This window comes from Brachyhypopomus gauderio, unplaced genomic scaffold (genome assembly GCF_052324685.1).
Source record: "Brachyhypopomus gauderio isolate BG-103 unplaced genomic scaffold, BGAUD_0.2 sc67, whole genome shotgun sequence".
Classification (NCBI taxonomy): domain Eukaryota; kingdom Metazoa; phylum Chordata; class Actinopteri; order Gymnotiformes; family Hypopomidae; genus Brachyhypopomus; species Brachyhypopomus gauderio.
The window spans coordinates 1,661,246-1,682,660 of record NW_027506888.1 but is presented as its reverse complement, the minus strand read 5'-3'; the positions used below and the strand labels follow the sequence as shown (position 1 = coordinate 1,682,660).

The window sequence follows — 21,415 nt, the reverse complement described above, 5'->3', positions numbered from 1 at the left end:
ACTTCACAGCCTAAAAGAAAACAGAAACCATTGTTTGAGCAGGGAAGCCACATACAGCAAGGACAAGAGGAAGAACACCAAATTCTTCGTTAAGCTCGCCGCTCTGAAAGGAACCTCATGCTCTGACATGATGGACCACACTGACGAGATGGCTCATCACGAAGAACCAACAGTGTACAATTCCACGGTGCACTGGGAAAATGGTGCCATCTACAAGGACCATTAGGCTACTCCTTCACTCAAAAACGTTTTCAAGGGGGAAAAAAGAAACTAATTCTAAGTTTACAGTATTTCCAAGTCTTAAGACCAATGATCCACTGCAGTAGTCGTAAAAAATGACATAGATTTTTTTTGTCAGGAGGTTCCGAAAGCAAGCTAGTCTAACGTTTAACTATCGCAAAAATCCTTGGACTTTTGTTTATAGGCTAATATTCTGTTGTGTGGTACGAATGTGCTCAGTCCAGTCTAAACACTTTACATAGGTTCAGTTTGCGGCTTATCGACGTGCTCCATTAACACAACATTTCCTTAGTTACATATTCTCATGTACGCACCTCCTCAACGCAGTAAAACAAAGGGGAATGTAAATCAATAAATGTTGGATAAATGTAGCGGCCGACGTTGTACGGACTACAAATCCCATCAGCCATGTGATATTACTCATCACGCGTCGCTTCCCAAACATCCGGTCATGGTGTAGCGTCGTCCTGAAATACAGTACGGTTGGTAAACCAAAAACTCTATTTTTAAGTAACATAGTTAAGCAGTGTACAGTACTTAATGCGGAACTCGTTTCTACTGTATTTAAATTGAGGTGTTCGTAGTTTATTTCTAAACCCAAAAAAGGAAATCACATATATTACTAGCAAGTGTTAACTGGAAGGTGTTTTACATCTAGCTAGCAAGCTAACGTTAGCTAGGTGGGCTACCAAGTAACTTGCAGCGCTTCTCTCATTAATTAAAACTTTAACTTTAAAACATTTGGAGACCACACGTTTGTGTAACTCTGTGGACACTTGGCTGTTGGTGAAAGCAGACTACAGAAAGGTTGGCAGCGACTGACTGGTCGTGTTGTGGTAAGCGCGCCTTTGTACGTCTACGTTCATTTGAAAAAAACATACGAGAAACGACGTCGAGAAGGAAGACTTAATCTTCGCCTTTAACTGAGAAATGTTTTATTGGGATATTAGGATATTAATAATTTATTTTATTGTTGTAACAGAAAAAGCACGTTGAATAACAAGGCTTTGTAACTTTGTTATTTTGTTTTTACAGAAAACGCCTCAAAACCGCCTGTCTAGGGTAATGGAAGAAAGCAGGTGTCCTGATGTTGAGACCAAGCCCTCCTCTGCCCCTTCCTGCTCCAGGAGGCCTGACAAGGCTCTGTATGTCCCCAAGAGGCGTGAGGGCGAGACTGGACACCCGCGCACAAGTCCTCAACCCCGAGAAGCAGGTGACAAGAAATCCAGACCCAGGCCCCGCTACACCGACAAGGCCCGAAAATACAATTCCAAAAACAAGAAGGATAAAGGCAGCGTGGACAAGGACAAAGCAGGGCAGAACACTGCTGTAAACGGGGATGGACCGCCGGAAGAGGAGAACGCTGAAGGGGATAGGGAGGATGGATCACCGGCCCAGAAGGCCGCAGAATCTACGGAGACCACAGGAAACTGCCTCGCCCACGAAGAGGCAAACACGTTGACGGACGAGTCCAGCGTGTGCCACGTCGCAAAAGCACAGGAGACCATTAAAGAGGCGGAGGAGAAAGAGCAAGAGGATGAGGACGATGCAGAGGAAGACGGTGACAACTGGGATTCTCTGTTCACGGATGACGGGGACTGTCTCGACCCCCACCTGCTAGAGGAGGTGCACTAGTTTAGCTGGAGACTTCCTCCAATCTGAGGAACCGCACTCCAGACTCCAGAAGCTGGAGTCCAGCACAGGATGGTGATTTCCCCATGCTGACACCCTTACATGGCAACAGGGCAGCAGTTTAATGTTATGAATCATGTGCCTACGAGGTGGGACGTCACCACATTGTGCTGGACCACAGCTCTGGATTTGGCTGCTGGAAACACTCGGCCTAAGATCCTGCTCACCCATTAGGGTTTGTTACCTAAGGTGACTGTAACTGTAATGAGTTACAGATGAACCGAAGTCACAGGTTTTTTTCTTAGACATGTTTTTCAGTGAGCTTGTAGTTGTTGCCTAGATGATGTTTGAAACGAACCAAACCTGCAGGGAAACTGATACCGTGTCATACACTGTTACTGATACCGTGTCATACTCTGTTACTGATACCGTGTCATACTCTGTTACTGATACCGTGTCATACACTGTTACTGATACCGTGTCATACACTGTTACTGATACCGTGTCATACACTGTTACTGATACCGTGTCATACACTGTTACTGATACCGTGTCATACACTGTTACTGATACCGTGTCATACACTGTTACTGATACCGTGTCATACACTGTTACTGATACCGTGTCATACTCTGTTGTTGTCCTCTCTGCTCTTCTATTTCCTATTTCAGATCTCACAAAAGGCGGAGCGTAAAAAGGCAACCATTCAGGAGCCACGGTTCGATTATTACAATTGGTTGGCAGAGGAAGAGGAGGTGGAGCTTCGAGACGATGAGTTGGCACACATCGTGGAGATCTATGACTTCCCCACTGAGTTCAAAACCGAGGATTTAATAAGAACCTTCAGTGCCTACCAGTAGGTCCAGCTGCTGGACACTGCTACATGCTCCTAGTTAAAATGCCTTTAAAACGCCAAACGTTTGTTATTATGACAATGTCCAAATAAGTGCTCTCTACGCACGCCCCTTCTCCAGACAGAAAGGATTTGACATCAAGTGGATTGATGACACTCACGCTCTTGGACTGTTCTCCAGTCCCATAGCAGGTCAGTGCCTAATGTCCGCATGGCCTGCAGGGGGCAGTAATGGTGCCGTTTCTGTTGCTCTGTCACCGCGGGCTGAAAGCAAATTAAAGATTGTAAGTGTGCGCGCTCATGTTTTTGCTTGTGCGTGTGTGCGTGTGTGCGTGCGTGTGTGTGTGTGTGTGTGTGTGTGTGCACTTTTAGCACGGGATGCTCTGAGGACCAAACACCCGATGCTGAGTGTTCGACCTCTCTCCAAGTCGTCTTCAGCAACTAGAGCCAAGGCCCGCGCCTCCTCTGGTACTCCTCTATCTCTGTAACTCCCCAACAGTGTGTGTGTGCGTGCACTCACTAAAGTTTATTCTTGTTTATTTTGTCCTTTCTCCCTTTTTGGTTTTTTACCCCTCCTCCCTCTCTCTCTGTCTCTCTCTGTCTCTCTCTCTCTCTCTCTCTCTCTCTCTTTCTCTCTCTCTCTCTCTCTCTAGACTACCTCCTGCCTGCTAAGGAGCGTCCCCAGACGAGTGCGTCTCTGGCCCGCCGCTTGGTCATTGGTGCTCTGGGAGTGAAGAGCCAACAGAGCAAAGAGCAGCGTGAGGCAGAGAGGACCCAGCTACGGCAAGCCAGAGGTGACACACCACACACTTAACAAATGCTCATCCACCTCGTCCATACCAGGAATGTCCATGCTGGCGTCTGGGAGGCCCTTCACTAACGCACGTCTCTGAATCATTCCTTCAGAGCAATTAATTTCCCCAAGAGAGATTGAGAAACAGGAATGGTTTTAGAGGGCCAGACTAATATACTTAAATTGGTTATGCACAATACATATATATTGTATATACTATATCTTAATTAAAACACTGACTTAAACATTACGATGCAATGAAAACGTTGTTCAGTTTACAAAGTACTTTTTTTCAGTTAAAAAAACCATCACGACTGTCACACTTTCCTGTTAGCTGATGTGCAGAGCTAGGAGCTCATGTCTTGAAAGCTGTGCATGAGTGAGCCCACCGGACAGACGCATGTTTAAAAACAAAACAGCAGTGAAGTTTTCTTTATGTACTTATCACAGTGTAATAGGCATCATTACTTCTAACTTATCAACGATCTCACGCAGGGCCAGTCAGAGATATACTATATTGCCAAAGGTATTCGCTCACCTTCCTTGACGAGGAAGGAGCTTAAGTGACACATATGAGCTTAAGTGACATCCCATTCCTAATCCATAGGGTTCAATATGACTTTGGTCCACCCTTTGCAGCTAGAACAGCCTCAACTCTTCTGGGAAGGCTGTCCACAAGGTTTAGGAGTGTGTTTATGGGGATTTTGGACCATTCTTCCAGATGCGCATTTGTGATGTTGGACGAGAAGGTCTCCGCTCTAATTCATCCCAAAGGTGTTCTATCGGGTTGAGGGCAGGATTCTGTGCAGGCCAATCAAGTTTGTCCACACCAGACTCTGCCATCCATGCCATCCATGAACCTTGCGTCATGTTGGAAGAGGAAGGGGCCAGCTCCAAACTTTTCCCATAAAATTGGTTCACTGGAACTAAGGGGCCAAGCCCAGCTCCTGAAAAACAACCCCACACCATAATCCCCCCTCCACCAAACTTGAATCTGCACAATGCAGTCAGGCAAGTACCGCCTGGTAACCACAAAACCAAGACTTGTACATCAGATTGCCAGATGGAAAAGCGCAATTCGTCACTCCAGAGAACACACCTCCACTAGTCTAGAGTCCAGTGGCAGCGTGCTTTACATCACTGAATCCGACGCTTTGTATTGCACTTGGTGATGTATGGCTTGGATGCAGCTGCTCGACCATAGAATCCCATTTCATGAAGCTCTCTGCGCACTGTTCTTGAGCTAATCTGAAGGCCACATGAAGTTTGGATGTCTGTAGTGTTTGACTCTGCAGAAAGTTGCCGGTCTCCTCGCACTATGCTCTTCATCATCTATTGACCTCACTCCATCAGTTTTCGTGGGCTACCACTTTGTGGCTGATTTGCTGTTGATCCCAAACACTTCCCTTGTCTTATAATAAAGCTGACAGTTGACTGTGGAATATTTACGAGCGAGGAAATTTCACGTCTGGATTTGTTGCACAGGTGGCATCTTATCACAGTTCCACACTGGAATTCACTGAGCTCATTGTTTCACAAATGTTTGTAAAATGCCTAGGTGATTAATTTTATACACCCTTTGGCCATGGAAGTGATTGAAACACCTGATTACGATAATTTGAATGGGTGAGTGAATACTTTTGGCATTATAGTGTAGTCAGAGGGTTGGATGTGGCCCACAGTACAAAGACCAGGTCGGCTTTACTTGCATATCTCTGAATCATAACTCACAAGTATGACTCATATATGTCATATATTGTCTCATATATGTCTCTGAATCATTCCTTGTCTCATACATGTCTCTGAATCATTCCTTGTCTCATACATGTCTCTGAATCATTCCTTGTCTCATATATGTCTCTGAATCATTCCTTGTCTCATATATGTCTCTGAATCATTCCTTGTCTCATACATGTCTCTGAATCATTCCTTGTCTCATACATGTCTCTGAATCATTCCTTGTCTCATACATGTCTCTGAATCATTCCTTGTCTCATACATGTCTCTGAATCATTCCTTGTCTCATACATGTCTCTGAATCATTCCTTGTCTCATACATGTCTCTGAATCATTCCTTGTCTCATACATGTCTCTGAATCATTTCTTCTAGAGCAAAAACGGCTGGCAGCAAAACAGCGAGAGGATGCTTGGGAAGGGAGGTGAAACTGACAATGGGGAGTGTGTGTGTGTGTGTGTGTGTGTGTGTGTGTGTGTGTGTGTGTGTGTGTGAGTGTGAGTGTGAGTGTGAGTGTGAGTGTGAGTGTGAGTGTGTGTGTGTGTGTGTGTGTGAGTGTGAGTGTGTGTGTGAGTGTGAGTGTGAGTGTGAGTGTGTGTGTGTGTGTGAGTGTGAGTGTGAGTGTGAGTGTGAGTGTGAGTGTGAGTGTGAGTGTGAGTGTGAGTGTGAGTGTGAGTGTGAGTGTGTGTGTGTGTGTGTGTGTGTGTGTGTGTGAGTGGGTGTGGGTGTGTGTCTGTGTGTGTCTGTGTGTGTCTGTGTGTGTCTGTGTCTGTGTCTGTGTCTGTGTCTGTGTCTGTGTGTCTGTGTGTCTGTGCGTGTGTGCGTGTGTGCGTGTGCGCGTGTGTCTGCGTGTGCGTGTGTGTCTGTGTGTGTGTGTCTGTGTCTGCCCATGTCTCTGCACTCTTCTACACCTGCTGTGTCACACGTCTCCCACTGTCTGGGTCCTTCACTCACATAGTCCCCAGTTAGTCTCTATTTGAATCCAGCTCTCCACACATCTATCAACAAAAGGCCTGCAGAGTCCAGACTACACAGGCGGAGTCACAGAGCATTGAGGCGGAGTGACCAGGGACTGGGGCGGAGTCACAGAGGATTGAGGCGGAGTGACCAGGGACTGGGGCGGAGTCACAGAGGTCTGCATCAGGAACCTCTATGTTCTCTATGAGCCAAAGTCCAACACGCAAAAAAAAAGACTATAAAAATTGTTTAGATGCAACTGCCAGCAATACTGCGTGCACTCTGTCCCTGAAACAGCTTTACCCTCTGGTGCAGTGTGCTACATGGGACCATAAGCCAAGGGATTTAACCCCCTCTGCAGCGGAGTCATGAAGGACACAGGGAGAATTGATGCTAATTGATTTGGGACAGAACCCAACAGTAATTTAGTACACAGGGTTCCCACACCTTGGTTAACATCAAATTCAAGGACCTTTAAATGACTTTCCAGAAACATCTTCAAATTCAAGAACTGCACATGGCAATATTTACCCACTGCTACCCATGAATATGTTAACAAAAAAAGATGTTAATACAATGCAAATTCAAAACACTGAATGTCATATTACATGCCATGTGTCCTGAAATTAGCATTTTACCTGGATGACATTACACACCGATTCAGCGAAAACTTCATTCACACTCAATGTGACTTAACAATTTACTAATTCACCTGTGAGAAGGTGTCACGCACGTAAAGCGGCTACACACGCATTAACTACATACAGGAAACACTAGAATGCAGAACAAAAACAAATTTCGCCAATAAGATCTACAAGAGAATGACCAAACTTTTGCAAACTAAAAGTCAGCTTAGGCCCTGCAGAATCAATGTAATTTTAAATGAACTTGTGCTGGCAAAATAATGACACGTTGATAGCAGTTGACAACAAAACAAAATAATAATACACACATGCATATACACATACACAGAACAGCCAAATAATGATATTAGAACAACACATTTCTAGAGATCTGGTGCAAGATGATTCTAACACTTAGAATCTTAGTAGAGTTTTTTAGTCTACATACAGGAGGAGGGCTTTATTCAGAGGTGTCAATTCCAGGTTCAGAAAGTAAAAGTCCTCACCAGGAATTTGCTCAGGCTTCCTGGATTGTGTTGATTCCACTAATTTTACCTGGATTGCACTAATTAGAAAATCTAGCAAGCTTGAGCAAAATCCTGGTGAGGACTTTTACTTTCTGAACCTGGACTTGACACCACTGTTTATAATGCCCATGCAAAAACTCTGAATACTGACATGAAAAAAACACAGATTGATCTTCTGACTTACAAAAGGTACATGAATCAACATCAAATTTAAATCTTTCAAGAAACATGGCAACAGTATATCTTATTTATTATTTTGACTTGAGTCTCTTTCACTTTAGGAGATATGGGCCCTTTAACAAATTTGGAATGAGCAAAAGCCATTGTGGTTTTACTTGTATTAGGATGTTTCTTGTAAGAATCTTGTATTCATAGTAAATCTTCTCATACCATCATCTTATTACACTTGATGTCAACTAAGTCACCTAACTCTAACCCTAGTCATTCACTTTTAACATGGGTATCTAAACAGTCACCTCTGAATATAAAATTACATTTTTGATTAATTGAATCAATTCTAAAGTAATCACTTTGCAGACCTTAAAATCTTTATAATCCATGTGCAATTTCAAACCCCCCCCAAAATATTCAAGGACCTTCATGATCGTCTGTCTTTTTATGCCTGCTTTCAAAAACATTTTCCTGAGCCTTGAACTTATTTTTTCAGATTCACAAACATTCAAGAATTTCAAGGACCCGTGGGAAACCTGAGAACAGTTGGAATGAATCTGGTTTGAAAATGTCCTTAGCACACCACGGTAGAATGACCTCACCAAAATAATTTGTACGGTTGAGCCGTTTTGGATGGCTGGGAGATGTTTTCAGCTTTTATTTTCTGTGACTGTCCACGTTCAGGATACATCCTGTCACTGCCTACACGTTTGTAAAACCCAATTGAGTAATGGCAGACCATGTAATGGCCTGTATTTTTGAACAGTAGTGTCCAGCATGGATTGGAAATAGGCCAATAAAAGACTTTGCTTTGAGATGAGTAAATCCTTTATTCACACCCAAGTACCAAAAAATTAAACTAGAAGACAAAGCAGTCTGTCCACCTGTGTCATGCCTTTGTTTGTGTAACGCTTTATAGAATGCTGATGTGAATAAAGAACAGTTTCTCACAGGTATATCAGGGTTTTAGCTTGTCCACAAGCACCCTTTACAGATGATAACCAGTGGAACACCATGGCTGGGGGCCCTGGCATAATGTCTAGTCAACAACATTCCCAGAGTAACACATCATTTAGCATTTTCAGAAGAAAATTTCTGCATGACCTGTAAAGTCACACCAACACAGCATGTGGAGTACAACCGGTAATTTTAAATACATTGACGCGACTATCACATCTGGGCAGAAGTGTTAAAGACTGGAGTCCTGAAAACTTGACTTCATTAATAGATCAGATTTGTGAACTACACATCACATGAAGAGCATTTGTAGGATGTTGTGCTTTGATTAATGTGGTCATTTCTCCATATATAACACCATGTTTCATCAGCCAACTACTGTTAAGAAGAAAAGGGTTGAGCTGGAACACACGATTGTTCATATGGATAAGCTGGACATCTTTAAAACAAGTTGCTCACTAGTGCCATTTCTCCCCTTGTGGACAAAAACTCCACTGCACACCTTAATCACTTCTGCATTTTATTGAACCATTACAGAGAGAAAACTAAAAAGGTACACAGGATTGCACCTGATGACAGTTTTAGTGAAACGCTGTTATCACATTATGGGAATCGTAGTCCACATCATAAACTCCTGTAAACTAAAGAGTTTCACACCCTGCTGACTCAGTAGCAAAGTGAACGAAGACACACAGGCTGCATATCGTCTTTTATTGTGAAGTTTTTAAAAACAATCAGTAAAAAAGGAAAAAAAAACAAAAACAAAAACCAAGCGTTCAACATATATATTTATATATATAACATCAGGGCTGAACGTGGGATGAGGAGGATGGATGGGCCACCAGGACAGTGTAGAGCAGGGTGTTAAAAAGACCACACACACACACACACACACACACACACACTCACTCACCCAGTACATACACACACGTGAAATCTGTATCACATCAAACAGAAGGACCAGATATGTACTTACACACCCACCCAACTTCAGGAGGAAACACTTGGGCAATGAAAGCATAAAAAGCTCAGAATTAATGACACACTGGGAATGCTGGGAATGTTCCAACCTCTCTCAGAAAAGCCCGTTCCTAAAAACGAAAATTAAAACGGTAAAAGTGAAAAACAAAAGAAGCACAGTGGCTCGCGTTTGAAACGCTGTAGCTCCTGCACATGGGACTTTGTTTTGCTTTGAAATATTTTATATAAAAAAAAAAAATAAAAAAAAATAAAGCAAAAAGGAGTAACTCCGTGTCAGGATGGAGATCAGCCAGTGATGCTGCGGAGTCTTCCCTTCTGTTTCTCTGGCAACGGTTTTAGAATCACATTTTTGAGGACGAGCAGGAAGGAATCATCTACGCTTGGATTAGTCCATTTTTTGAGCGTCAGGGATGACAAGGAAAAAAAAAAAAAAAGAAAATCTCACCATGTACAATGTTTTTTTTGTTCATTTTCCTTTGGGAGGAGATGAGAAAAACGACAACAAGGAAAAAACCAAAAAGCAAGTGGGAGGCGCGGAGGCGGGGTGAGCGGAAGTCATCGGAGAGTGGGTGGAGCCAGTGAGCCCTGACCCAGACCAATCTGCATCACTGCGCCTGAAACAAACAGGACTGACCTTAGCATCAGCAAAATCACCAACACAGGGGGCAAACTCAAACCCAGGAAAACTAAACAAAACTCTGAGAACAGAAAACCTGGCACTACCAAAGCCCAGTTAAGCGCACCTTTATGTGGAGGGCCTCGGAAGCAGCAGCCAGGTCTGAACGAGTGTTTTTTATTTGGCAGCTGGTGTGTGTGTGTGCGCGTGCGAGTACCTGCTGGCCCTGCTGTGTGCCTGCAGGCTGCCCGGGATTCTGTGGTGTTTGACCGTAGTACGCAGCCTGTTGTCTGTAGTACTCTGCCCAGGCGGCACTGTAGTCGGTCTGTCCTGCTGCAGCCCCTGCTCCTGCTGGGGCGCCCCCTGCTGTTGGAGCAGCAGTACTGCCCGTCTGAGCTGCAAACCAGCAGGACCCGTTCACTTATTTACAACCACACTCAACCCTGCATAATGTCTTCAAATAACGAGTGTCGATGTAAAGCTGCAGGCAGAAAAAGTAATAGACACGCACCCTCACCCATTTTCTTATAGTACTCCTCCCAGGCCTTGGTGTAGTCCGGCTGGCCTGAACTCTGGGCCGCTTGGCTCTGGTCAGCGGGAGCAGGAGCAGCTGGCTGGCCGCTGGGTGTCTGGCCAGGCATGGCGCCCCCTGCAGGCTGCTGGTAGTACTGCGCGTAGTACGCTGCCCACGCTGCACTGTGGTCTGCGGCTGCCTTACCTACAATACAAGGAAACAGTAAAGTAAAAGAATAAATGGAGTTCATGAAACATCTGACCATATGTTGACTCAGGCTGTATGGGACCCACCTGATACAGTAGGACATGAAATGTTGTGAATATTTAAATCTAATGGTATGTAGAGAATAGGGGTGACCTGTAATAGTCACTGATTCGACTATAGTAGACTATACCTCCTAGTCAACTATGAACAATATAGTCGAATGTACCATTCTAACTGCATGGGGGTGCCCAAGGATGCTGCTAAGAATTAGTTGTTACATGAAATGTCTTTGTTTTCATTATATATAGACTTTTGTCAAATAAAATCATCCTAATTTCTATTAATAAATATTTTTAAATGATGTGTGTGCATTTACAATAGGCATCTTCCTTACTACACATTAATAAATCACACCCTGCAGTTGCACAATCCAAATGAGCAGAACTGAACACGCTACAGGATATCTGCTGAGATTATAATGGCTACTAAAAAAACTAAGTATTTTGAAAAAGATAAAAATGAATCAAACAAAGTATGTCATGAACGTCTCATTTCGCACAACCACCACCAATATGGCATACCATTTAAAATGTGTAAGGTGAAAAAAAAAAAAAAGTTCAGCTATTTGTCGTTTCGTTCGTGTTGTCACGGTGCGTTGTAGTTGTTTGCTTTTTAAACCCCGTTACTTGAACCTTTCCTTATAATTTTTTTGCTGTTGTGTGGCAATTTTCTTTTTTTTTTCAGGCAGGCATGTTTTATTTAAAATATTTTTGACATTTCGCACAGTGCCTGTCTGACAGTTTGATATTCGCACCGACGGTGACTTTTTGTTAATGTTCTCTAACGTTTAATTAAAAAATTAACTAAATAAACTAAATTAAATAAAAACTAAACAAAAACTAAATAAAGCCAACCTAACATGTTTATTCATTTATCTGAGTGTTTTAGGTTTTTACTTTGAAGTAGAAAAAAGTCTTGAATGAGAACGGGATCCTGGTTAAGGTGCTCTATTATCTAAGGTGCTGACTTAGTCGACTAAAGGGAAAATCTGACGAATCAGATTCGACTATGAAATGCCTTAGTTGAATATACTTTAGGGTTGCAACGGTAACCGGTTTCACGGTATACCACGGTATAAAAATGCACGGTTTTCATACCGTGTGCGTTTGCTTATTACCGGTAAAAGGCAAGCCAGCGGAGAAACTTACCCGCGCATGTCCAACTCCGCTCTGGTTCAGCTACTCGGCACACAGCGGTGAGTAGGGGTGTGTTAAAAATAAATAAATAAATCGATCTTTCGATTCAAATCGATCTTCATTTGAATGATTCGATTTCTATTTATGAAACCTGAGATCAATCTTTAGAATTAGCCAATTTTCCCCGCGAATGCGTACCGTTTTAACGTCTCGCGTTTTATCTCGCACGATCATCTGAGCACCGTCACTTGGCTGGGTGATCAGTTAAGCATGGCTGCCGCAAGAGTAAAAAAAAAAGGTACCTCTGATCCACATCTAGGATTCAATGAGTTACTAGTTCGCTCTGGCGCCAACCACCGGCGAGCGATCGATCGCGATATAATACTTAATTTGTGTCCATTTTACACCGCCACCCCCTCCAGGTTCAAATCTCACTCCAAGTGATCTTGAAAAGTTGGCAACCCTGCAGATGTATGGTTACATTTTGGATTCAGAAACCATGATGGTAGTGAAGAGTTGGATAAAAGCACAGCCGTGTGTAAACTGTGCAACATGGAGGTGAAATATTGTGGGAATACCACAAATCTGAGAAATCATTTAACGCGACACCTTCCTGATATTCAAAAAACGCCAGAACCCAAACAAACTCCACTAGAGAAGGCATTTGCGATTAAACTATATACAAGTTCTCCCCGTGCCAAAAAAATAACCGAAGTGCTTTAATTCCTCCTTTTAAAGGTGTATGAACCCTGCAAACATGACTTTGTTCATTGCGCTGAAGCGGACTCTCACGTTGGTTGCGACGCGTCAAGTATAAAGCTGCGAGGTTCTCTCAACAGTTGGCGATATTGTTACTGCCCAAAGGAGCTGTCTCACTCCTCAACATGTTGATCAGCTCATTTTCTTGCAGAAAAATTTGACAATCTCCAAGATGTCAAAAAGCAGTCATGAATAAATCTTAGTTTTTGGACCTTAATGTTTACAATATTCAGAACTACGTTCATAAATGTTTTTGTTACATGTAAAAAAAAAAAAACAACTTAATTTGCACTTTAAAATGCTGTTCAAAACCGCTTTCAATGCATTTTCTGGTAAAGGAGCTATGTGGAAGAGTGTGCATTAATTGATATTAAAAAAAGAATGTAACTTGTTCACAGTATAAACACTAATATCTTAATACATTTTAATAAAGTTTGAGTGTTCCTTCTATCATTTCACATTCAAACTACACTTTTTATTGTAACTGAAATGTCCCTACAAGAATCGATATTGAATCGGATCGAATCGAAAATCGAATTGAATCGGGACCGTGTGAATCGAAATCGAATCGAAATGGGAAATCTCTAGCGGTGAGAATGGCAGAAAGTGCATCAGACTTAACAAATTTTTTAACAAAAAAAAAGAAAAAAAAGGCTAAGCTTAAAATCAGCGGTGAAAATGGTGTAATCGCGGTGGCTCCACCTCGCGCGCTGTCGATTGGTGAGGTCGTGCACCTCTCTTGGCGTGCGCCGCGCCTCATTGCATTCAACAAAGACATGTTTGCTGGGTTCATACACCTTTACAGGGTGGAAATAAAGCACTTGTACGTCACTTTCAAGGTCCATTTCAGTATTTCCCAGCACGTTAAACTTAATTATGTTAAATATTTATACATATACTCGAAATTATTCGCTTTTTTATCATATTATTTAATGGTTGTTTATTTTCAAAACGCCCAATCTTAACGTCTTCACGTTCCCTCAAAAGGCTCATATTTGTTAACGTAATCAGGGGTGATGGTGGGAAAAATTCCTGAGCGGGGGGGTGGGGGTGTGGAGTGTTAGTGTACCATATTTAGAATATTTTATAATTAATCTAAATTAATTTAATAAATATTTTGTGGGTTTATTAGGACATACATTTTGTGCTTTTGTTCATGTATTACACCTTACGCCGTAAGGGGGCCAGGATGAACCAGATCGTCTGACCACCTGTACTGGCTCTTATATTTCTGATAAAAATTTAACTTAATCAGAATAAAGATAAAATACTGAAGTTATCTTGCATCTACCTCTGAAGCTCTTCTGATGTCTGAAATACAGGCGGTCCCCGAGTTACGACGTTGATCCGTCGTAAAACGATTTTCGGTGTAAATCGGAACATACGTACATGTATGTACGTAAATAACGTACTATACGCAGTTATCCTATCCTAAAGCTAGCCTTTTGGCAAATACCTTTATCCATAGCTGTGTTTAACTAATCCTGACGCCACGCACACCAAACACCAAGTTCCGTTTACGACGCAGAACCATTTAGGTCCAAACAAGGCTTTATACAGTAATTGGGAGATGTGTAGTAACCACGAAAAATCGTAACTTGGGAACCTCGTAAGGATCATATTTCGGACTCAAAACAGATAGCATGCGCGCGCGTGTGGTTTATCATTATGATTTGACGGATTCCCCCCCCCTCAATTTTTTTTCTTCTCGCGGACATGTCTGTACGCCGGAATTCCGGCGTGGCGCCTGAAAACTATCAGGCCTGCGTAATACAAGAGAACTGTTCAGTCAGACAGCTAAAAAGTAAATGTTCCTTCCAGTTTTTGAGGGGGTTTCTTTATACTACCACATATTGTTTCGGACAACACTACACAGAATGTGACGCGTCAAGTACGAACGCTTCCGCCGTTCGCAGAGGTTCTCGCGAGGTGTGCGGAGTCGCGCTACGGTCACTCGTGAAAGTATAATCCTAGCTTTTTTATGTCCTTGCTTTCACTGGATGTGAAAGACGCCGTTAATTTACATGCGTTCATTTTCAAATTCTGACGTGCCTATTTTTCATGGTTAAACCAGACTCTGTGTGAAAGCCTTAAAATAGAAATCTCTATTGTGACAATCATGTCAGAAATAAATCCTCTCTTTATATAAATTTATATAAATAAATCTAGTTATATTCCGACTTGGCAGTAAAACGGACGTTTACAACAGTTGTTGATCAGACACTGACCCAGGCTCAGTTTATCAGATATTAAATAATTTAAACTTAATTAATTGTACTGAAATCCATTATTTAGGTTTCTCAAATTTTGCAGTATTTAAATAAACACGTGTACAGCTTATTTTTTTTAAAGGGGACATTTTGTATACAATAGTTCTAGGTTTCTACAATAAATAGTTAATTGAACAAAAAAAAAACTTTTGTTGTAATTTCTTTAAGGGTCAGTGTATCTTTTAATAATATATGTAACAAACTGTGATACCATAATAACCGTGATACTGCGGTATTTTCTGAGATGGTTATCATACCATGAAAATCTCATACCGTTGCAACCCTAATGCACTTCTAGTAGAGAAATTCTCTTTGATCAAGCCCACACCCAGAGACTAAACCCCACCCATAATTAAACCCCACCACTTCAGGAATCAGACCCAGAACATGCCGCTTGCTAACAAACTCCAGACATCATGTCCGTCAAAGCAGCGTTGGAATTACGCCTGCCAAACGAAATGTTACAGGAACAGTGTTCCAATGTATAAACTCAATGGAAACCACAAGTAGTGTGTTTGAGTACTGGGGGACAAGAGGGCGGGGCTTACTTGGGTCATGGGGCGCTGGAGGCTGCCACTGCTGGTAGGCGTTTCCCCAGCCCTGAGGAGGGTACTGATGGGCACCTGGAGGCCCTCCACTACACACACACACACACACACACACACACACACACACACACACACACACACACACACACACACACACACACACACACACACACACACACACAGAATAAGCATACACAAGCCAAGAAAGAATGGTTAATGCTATAATGAAATTATTTAAATTTCCACCCAGCTGGGAGGGTACTGGTACTGACTGGGGTGGGCCTCCGGGGGGTCCGGGCTGATATGGACTTGGGTTGTAGGGGCCCATAGGACCTGCTGGACCAGGCCCACCTGGACCAGGACCCACAGGACACAAGGGACCCTGCAATGGAAGAGACGGAGTAGCAGGAGATGGTCAGCACACAAACAGAACCTGCTCAGTATCGTCACATGGGAGGGGGGCTTTAACGTGCGTGACGACACTTACCTCGATCTTGTCCTCGATTAGCTGCTTGGCGTGGTCGATCTGCTGGGGTGTGCCGCGGATAGTGAACAGTTTGAAGTTGGGGTCCCCGTTGGGCGGGGGCTGCCGCGAGATCTCCACGAACGCCCCCGTCTGCTGGTTGATGGACTTGACGTTCTCGCCGCCTCGGCCAATGACGAGGCCACATTTGTGTGCGGGGATCGAGAAGGTCATCTCAGCGCCAGGAGGACCCCAGCTGCCTGGGCCACGCCCCCTGCCACGCCCACCCGGGGGCATACCAGTGCCAGGAGGCCCAGGAGGTCCCTAGGGAAGGGGCAGTTCATTCAGACACTACCAATTCTAAATAATCCAAGCAAGGAGCATACAGTCATATGAACCTGACGACCACACCTACAACGTGTGCATGAGGACACCTCCCTTATTTAGCTCTCATCTAGACATCTTCATGAGAAAAGCCACTAATTAAGTCTCAGAACCATGAAGCCTCGGGACCACACACACACACACACACACACACACACACACACACACACACACACACTTCTCTCACCCCGCCGCCCTCCTCCCGGGCACGGATGCTCTGCAGGAGGTCGTTGATGATGCTGGCTGCATGTTCACAGCGGTCTGGAGGCCCCATGATGTGAGCAATCTTTTCTGGACCGTTACCATCATCTAAAAACACACAAACACGAACCTTAAATATAGAAGCATTTTAATATATAAAAATAAATAAAACATCCGAGAAGAACTCACCTGGTTTGAACTGTATCCTGACCCCTGCATCATTCTGAATCTTTTTGATCATCTCGCCGTTGCGACCAATCACAACACCCACAGAGTGACGTGGAACGGGTACCTGACCAATCAGTTGTGTCAGTGACTTTCCAGTTGAATAAATACTGCAGTTACAGCTCACTTTCTGGGATACATGTACTAGAACAGCAGCAAACTGAACTGCATGTTAAGCATACACCCAATGGCTCAACACCCCACCACTATTACTCCACCCACAAACACACCCCACCACTATTACTCCACCCACAAACACACCCCACCACTATTACTCCACCCACAAACAGAACCCACCACTATTACTCCACCCACAAACAGAACCCACCTCTATTCCTCCACCCATACGCGAGCCGTAGTCATTTCTTTCTCCGAAGCCAGGGTGATCCCTCTCCCTCAGAATCTCCTGCACCATCTCCCGTGCTTGCTGTGTGTGTGTGTGTGTGTGAGAGAGAGAGAGAGAGAGAGAGAGAGAGAGAGAGAAAACTCAGTGCTTCTCAAATGCACAATCCCCTTAAGAGTTTGTTGGAGTGTTTGCAGGCGTGTGCGCACATACTCACACACTCACCTGCACTTTGTATGGTTCCCCGATGATCCGGAGTGGCTTGTCCATGTTGGGTCCCTGAGACGCATCCTGAATCAAAATCATCTTTACCCCAGCACGCTCCTACACACAGACACACACACACACACACACACACACACACACACACACACACACACACACACACAGATTATTACTGTGTCGAGTGTGCAGGACTTCCAGTGCACAAGTCCAGATGGTGGAGCGATGGCTCCGCCCACCAGGCCCCCCCACCTGCAGCTGTTTGATGGTTTCTCCGCCCTTGCCAATGACCAGGCCCGCCTTGCCTGCTGGGATCATCATCTCCTGCATGTGGCCACTGCCATTGGCTTCATGGAAAGAGGAAGGCGGGGTGCCCCGCCCCCGTGACACGATGTCATCCAACAGCATCTTGGCTTTCCTGTGGCGAGAGGTCAAGAGATTTAAGACACAGACTGGAGCAGATGTCAGAGGTGGGAGTGGTCAGCTCCAGAGGACCGCCCACGACCCACCCACCCCAGAAACAGACCCGATTAACATTACAGCAAATGCACAAATATGGATATAGTGACCAGACGCTGAACTTTCTAAGATCACATGAACAGCTGGCGTTTTCACCCAAACGCGGGGCTCAGCAACACCCAGCAGGAAGGGGTGGAGCGAGCCACAGACCACCGCCCAATAGCAGAGCTGCCTGGCGAGGCAGACACCCATTGGCCCAGACCTCTGGGATCTAGTACAGCCACACCACAAACACCAGGCAGGAGGTGCTGCCCCGCACTACAGCAGACACGACGTCGTCAGAGAAAGCAACGCGTTTCTGGACACAGCGGCCGTCGTCTAGCTAGAGACTCGGCGTGCCAGACACACCAAACGCTTCCTCGGTAGCCAGGAACACGATGTAGAGGAGGCAGCAGGGAGGTGCAGGTAAGGGCTGGAAACGTAGCCAACTGGGAAGGGGAAATGGGAAGAGTGGGCTAATACTTACTCGATGGAGTCAGGACATCCCGTCAGAGACACACTCCTCTCGGGCAAACCTCCACTGTCTATAAAGACACACACACACACACACACATTATGTTTCCTTACAGTCACATCTTTGTTGCTTTTTTCTTCCAGATCTCAGTGTACACCAGACAGGATCTCTCTTTCCACCCCAGAACCCAGTAGGTCCATCACAGGATCACATTTAAACAGCAGCAACAAACAAGCCCGCCTCTTCCTTTCAGCAGTAGGTCCTAACCAAGCCCCTGCACCCCCGCTCACCTGGGGCGATCTGAACTTTACAACCGGATTCCTGCTGGATCTTATTTATCTGCTCTCCTCCTCGGCCAATGACTGCACACCAAATGAGAGACCAGAGGCCCAATCAGATCATCTTAAAGAATGCACCGACAAGTCAAAGCAACTCACAGCCAGAAAGGTGTGTGTGTGCGCGCGTGTGTGTGTACTTACTGAGGCCCACCATGCCGTCAGGAACTCTATACTCCTCTGTTAATGAGGAAGGCCGGCCACTGAGCACAGGGAGAAAAGAAGGAAGAGATGGGAGAGGAATTAGGACCAGTACAGTCACAAACATCTCAAGTACGCTTCCCCAGACACCTGGATTCACACAACCTCCACACAAGCTCACATACGGCCAACGACAAAACTTAGCACAACTTAAAACCTCGACAAAGCCAAACGTTCCTTAATATAACTGTTACACCCCCCCCCCCCCCCATCATCATGCCCCCGACTCACACCCCTCCAGAAGAGAATAGTCTTACCTCTGCTGGGACAGTGCAGCCAGTTGGGCCCCGATGGCTGTGGATCAAAACGCCCAACAGCATTACTTAATTAGTCTAAATATACATGGTTCGGCTTGTGGGAGGTGTCCAGCGCGAGCATGCGAGACAGATCGTGTTCCAGCACGAGCTCAGTCTCGGCAGAGCGTGCACGGGTGGAGACAGAGCAGGCGTCTGGACACAGCCCTCGGCCACCAGGCACGCGTGTGCAAGTGCAAAACGCAACGCGCGCTTGTCCCTGCTGGGGTGTGTGTGCGTGTCGGGGTGGGGGAGCACACTCACATAGTGCCGTAGCGTTGTCTCGGTCACTCTGAGACGACATCCTCTTACTGTCTGGCTGATCTGTGAAAGAGGAAAGAATTAGGACATGCACACACGTTAAACGGTACAGACAGCCGTGGGTGGCATGCGTTTTGTCCTTTGCGAGAAAATCTGGGAATTCCGTGTGCGCGCGCATGCGTTTTGAGCCTATGCAAGAGCAAGTTCGTGTGTTGTGTGTACCTCCGTCTTCCAGGGACCGTTTCTGCGCTGCGAAGGGGTAGCTCTCGGTGCCCCCGTTATTGCTCATGGGGGGAGCAGCATCTCCTCCGATCTTAGCTGCAATCTGAGAAATAGAAGAAGGTGAAATAGACGTTCGTATCTTTGGACTATTCAAAGCCACAGTGACGAAAAACAAAAGACAGCAAGTTTAAAAGTTGCACACATTCGTCAAAACGTGTGCATAAACCTGTGGGTCTGCGCTCCGTGTGCCGAGGTGATGCCCGAAGTGAGGAGCTCGCGACGGGAACGCGGAGACGGTTGTAGCGCGAACCTGCAACAGCTCGCGAGCTCGCGGGAAGGCGCAATCACCACGGAAACGCTTTTACAACCACAGACGGATCTAGTGCGCGAGATTTCTGCGCCTCTTTCGAAGGAAAAATCACCATCGGCTAGGCCGACGGAGGCGATAATGTCAGTGTTGGTTCGCTAGTTTAAGCGAGCAGAGCTCATTTTAAGTGATAATCGGGGCCGGCGGGACTGAACACTAGTAACGCGTGGAGACTCCGTCCCTAAACGTTTGACGAAGCGACCGCGCCAGCCGACCGCCGCACGTCCGACCCACACGCCGTGGCCGCGGGCCGGCTAACGAGCTAACGGGGCTAGCGGACAATGGGCTGGGACGTGAACTTCTTCACCAAGTTTCTTTAATCGTCCCGCGTTTTCATAATACGGTTGTAAAAAGTGCCCACGGCGGCCCCGTCGGTCGTTTCGGAGCGACGGCCGCGCTCCACCTCCGGCACTGGTAGGTTTTAAAACCATGCCGGGTCCACTGGGTAAAACAGGGCCGCGTCGCCGTGCAGACAACGTGCTAACGCGCTAACCCGCTAGCGGCGGCTCACACGGGGGTGGAGGGGGGGGGGGGGGCCAACCGTGGAGACCGACATGAAACTTCACCTGCCGGGCACGTTGAACCGCATCCGCGAAAGCATCTTTCTTGATCCCACCGGTTCCCAGAGCCGCTCCAGCCCCGGGTGGCGGTACCGCGCTGTACTCCGACATGCTTGTCCGTGTTGAGGGGCGATACGTGCCGAGACGTGACGGGAGTTCTAGGCCGGGTGGAGGTGCGCAGACGCGGGAAGGCAAGAAAGGCACATTAATGGGCGGGGGAAAAGGGGCAGCGCTGCGGCGTCGCCGAGGCCAAACGGCCTCCTATAGGTCTTCTGTTATGTTTTCCTCTTGAATTGACCAATCGACGTGCAATAGGTAGGCGGGCGCAAACATTTTATCGTGATATTACTGGCTTCTGCTTTGCCAACATGGAGCTGTGGGGGCGTTGCTGAGGCGCAGCTCGACCAACCCACGCGCAGCAATTTTGCCGCTGATACGGGGAACCAATCATATTTCAAGGACACGTCAGGAAGCCCAATTAAACTCACGATTACGTATGTTTGACATTGACAGGCAGGAGATCCAGCCAATAAGCGTTTGTCTTTGCAACGCGTACGACGCTACTTGGTGTATGTTGCTATTCGCGCTGATCTGGGGTCAGCCTTGCAACGTCTTCTATTGTGGTTCAAGGGGATTTCTCCTGCGCTTTTACTGGTATCACATTTATGACGGGCTTTAAATGCCACCGAAAGTAGACATTTAAATGCCAGACAAGCTCGACTGTGACGTTTACTGATTTATTGATATATTGTTTAGAAATTGTAACACTGTAAATAAATTATTTTC

General features: G+C 45.5%; 2 protein-coding genes across 4 annotated transcripts; one reads left to right on the top strand and one right to left on the bottom strand.

Moving 5' to 3' along the window:
- Positions 1-665: 665 nt before the first annotated feature.
- On the top strand, positions 666-8,346 carry r3hcc1l (R3H domain and coiled-coil containing 1-like). Of its 2 annotated transcripts, XR_013125018.1 has the most exons (8): positions 666-1,076; positions 1,276-1,866; positions 2,544-2,728; positions 2,847-2,917; positions 3,098-3,193; positions 3,379-3,519; positions 5,629-6,386; positions 8,028-8,346. XR_013125018.1 is itself a non-coding variant. In XM_076989415.1 (7 exons), the coding sequence occupies exons 2-7, from the start codon at positions 1,306-1,308 to the stop codon at positions 5,679-5,681; spliced, it is 1,107 nt and encodes a 368-aa protein (XP_076845530.1). In that variant the 5' UTR covers positions 666-1,076; positions 1,276-1,305; the 3' UTR covers positions 5,682-8,346. The 2 variants fall into 2 exon arrangements, 1 of the variants encoding a protein (XP_076845530.1); XM_076989415.1 differs by having other exon boundaries at positions 5,629-8,346.
- Positions 8,347-8,995: 649 nt separating this feature from the next.
- On the bottom strand, positions 8,996-20,841 carry khsrp (KH-type splicing regulatory protein). 2 transcript variants are annotated; one of them, XM_076989402.1, is made up of 18 exons: positions 20,636-20,841; positions 19,703-19,805; positions 19,484-19,543; positions 19,184-19,220; positions 18,870-18,928; positions 18,681-18,752; positions 18,403-18,460; positions 17,670-17,835; positions 17,421-17,519; positions 17,181-17,279; positions 16,817-16,919; positions 16,614-16,735; positions 16,067-16,366; positions 15,852-15,961; positions 15,580-15,668; positions 10,597-10,803; positions 10,303-10,481; positions 8,996-10,083 (listed from the first exon to the last, which is right to left on the bottom strand). In XM_076989402.1, the coding sequence occupies exons 1-18, from the start codon at positions 20,738-20,740 to the stop codon at positions 10,075-10,077; spliced, it is 1,977 nt and encodes a 658-aa protein (XP_076845517.1). In that variant the 5' UTR covers positions 20,741-20,841; the 3' UTR covers positions 8,996-10,074. The 2 variants fall into 2 exon arrangements, with proteins under 2 accessions (XP_076845517.1, XP_076845518.1); XM_076989403.1 differs by having other exon boundaries at positions 10,603-10,803.
- Positions 20,842-21,415: the final 574 nt, after the last annotated feature.

What these genes read in the sequence shown, in the direction of transcription:
- r3hcc1l (XM_076989415.1), top strand. Translation starts at nt 1,306, where the DNA reads ATGGAAGAAAGCAGGTGTCCTGATGTTGAGACCAAGCCCTCCTCTGCC. An exon ending in ACCCCCACCTGCTAGAGGAG is followed by an intron (nt 1,867 to 2,543) that starts GTGCACTAGTTT and finishes TTCCTATTTCAG; the next exon opens with ATCTCACAAAAGGCGGAGCG. An exon ending in AGAACCTTCAGTGCCTACCA is followed by an intron (nt 2,729 to 2,846) that starts GTAGGTCCAGCT and finishes CCCCTTCTCCAG; the next exon opens with ACAGAAAGGATTTGACATCA.
- khsrp (XM_076989402.1), bottom strand. Translation starts at nt 20,740, where the DNA reads ATGTCGGAGTACAGCGCGGTACCGCCACCCGGGGCTGGAGCGGCTCTG. An exon ending in GGATGTCCTGACTCCATCGA is followed by an intron (nt 17,836 to 18,402) that starts GTAAGTATTAGC and finishes CTCTCGCCACAG; the next exon opens with GAAAGCCAAGATGCTGTTGG. An exon ending in CAGGATACAGTTCAAACCAG is followed by an intron (nt 16,736 to 16,816) that starts GTGAGTTCTTCT and finishes GTGTGTTTTTAG; the next exon opens with ATGATGGTAACGGTCCAGAA.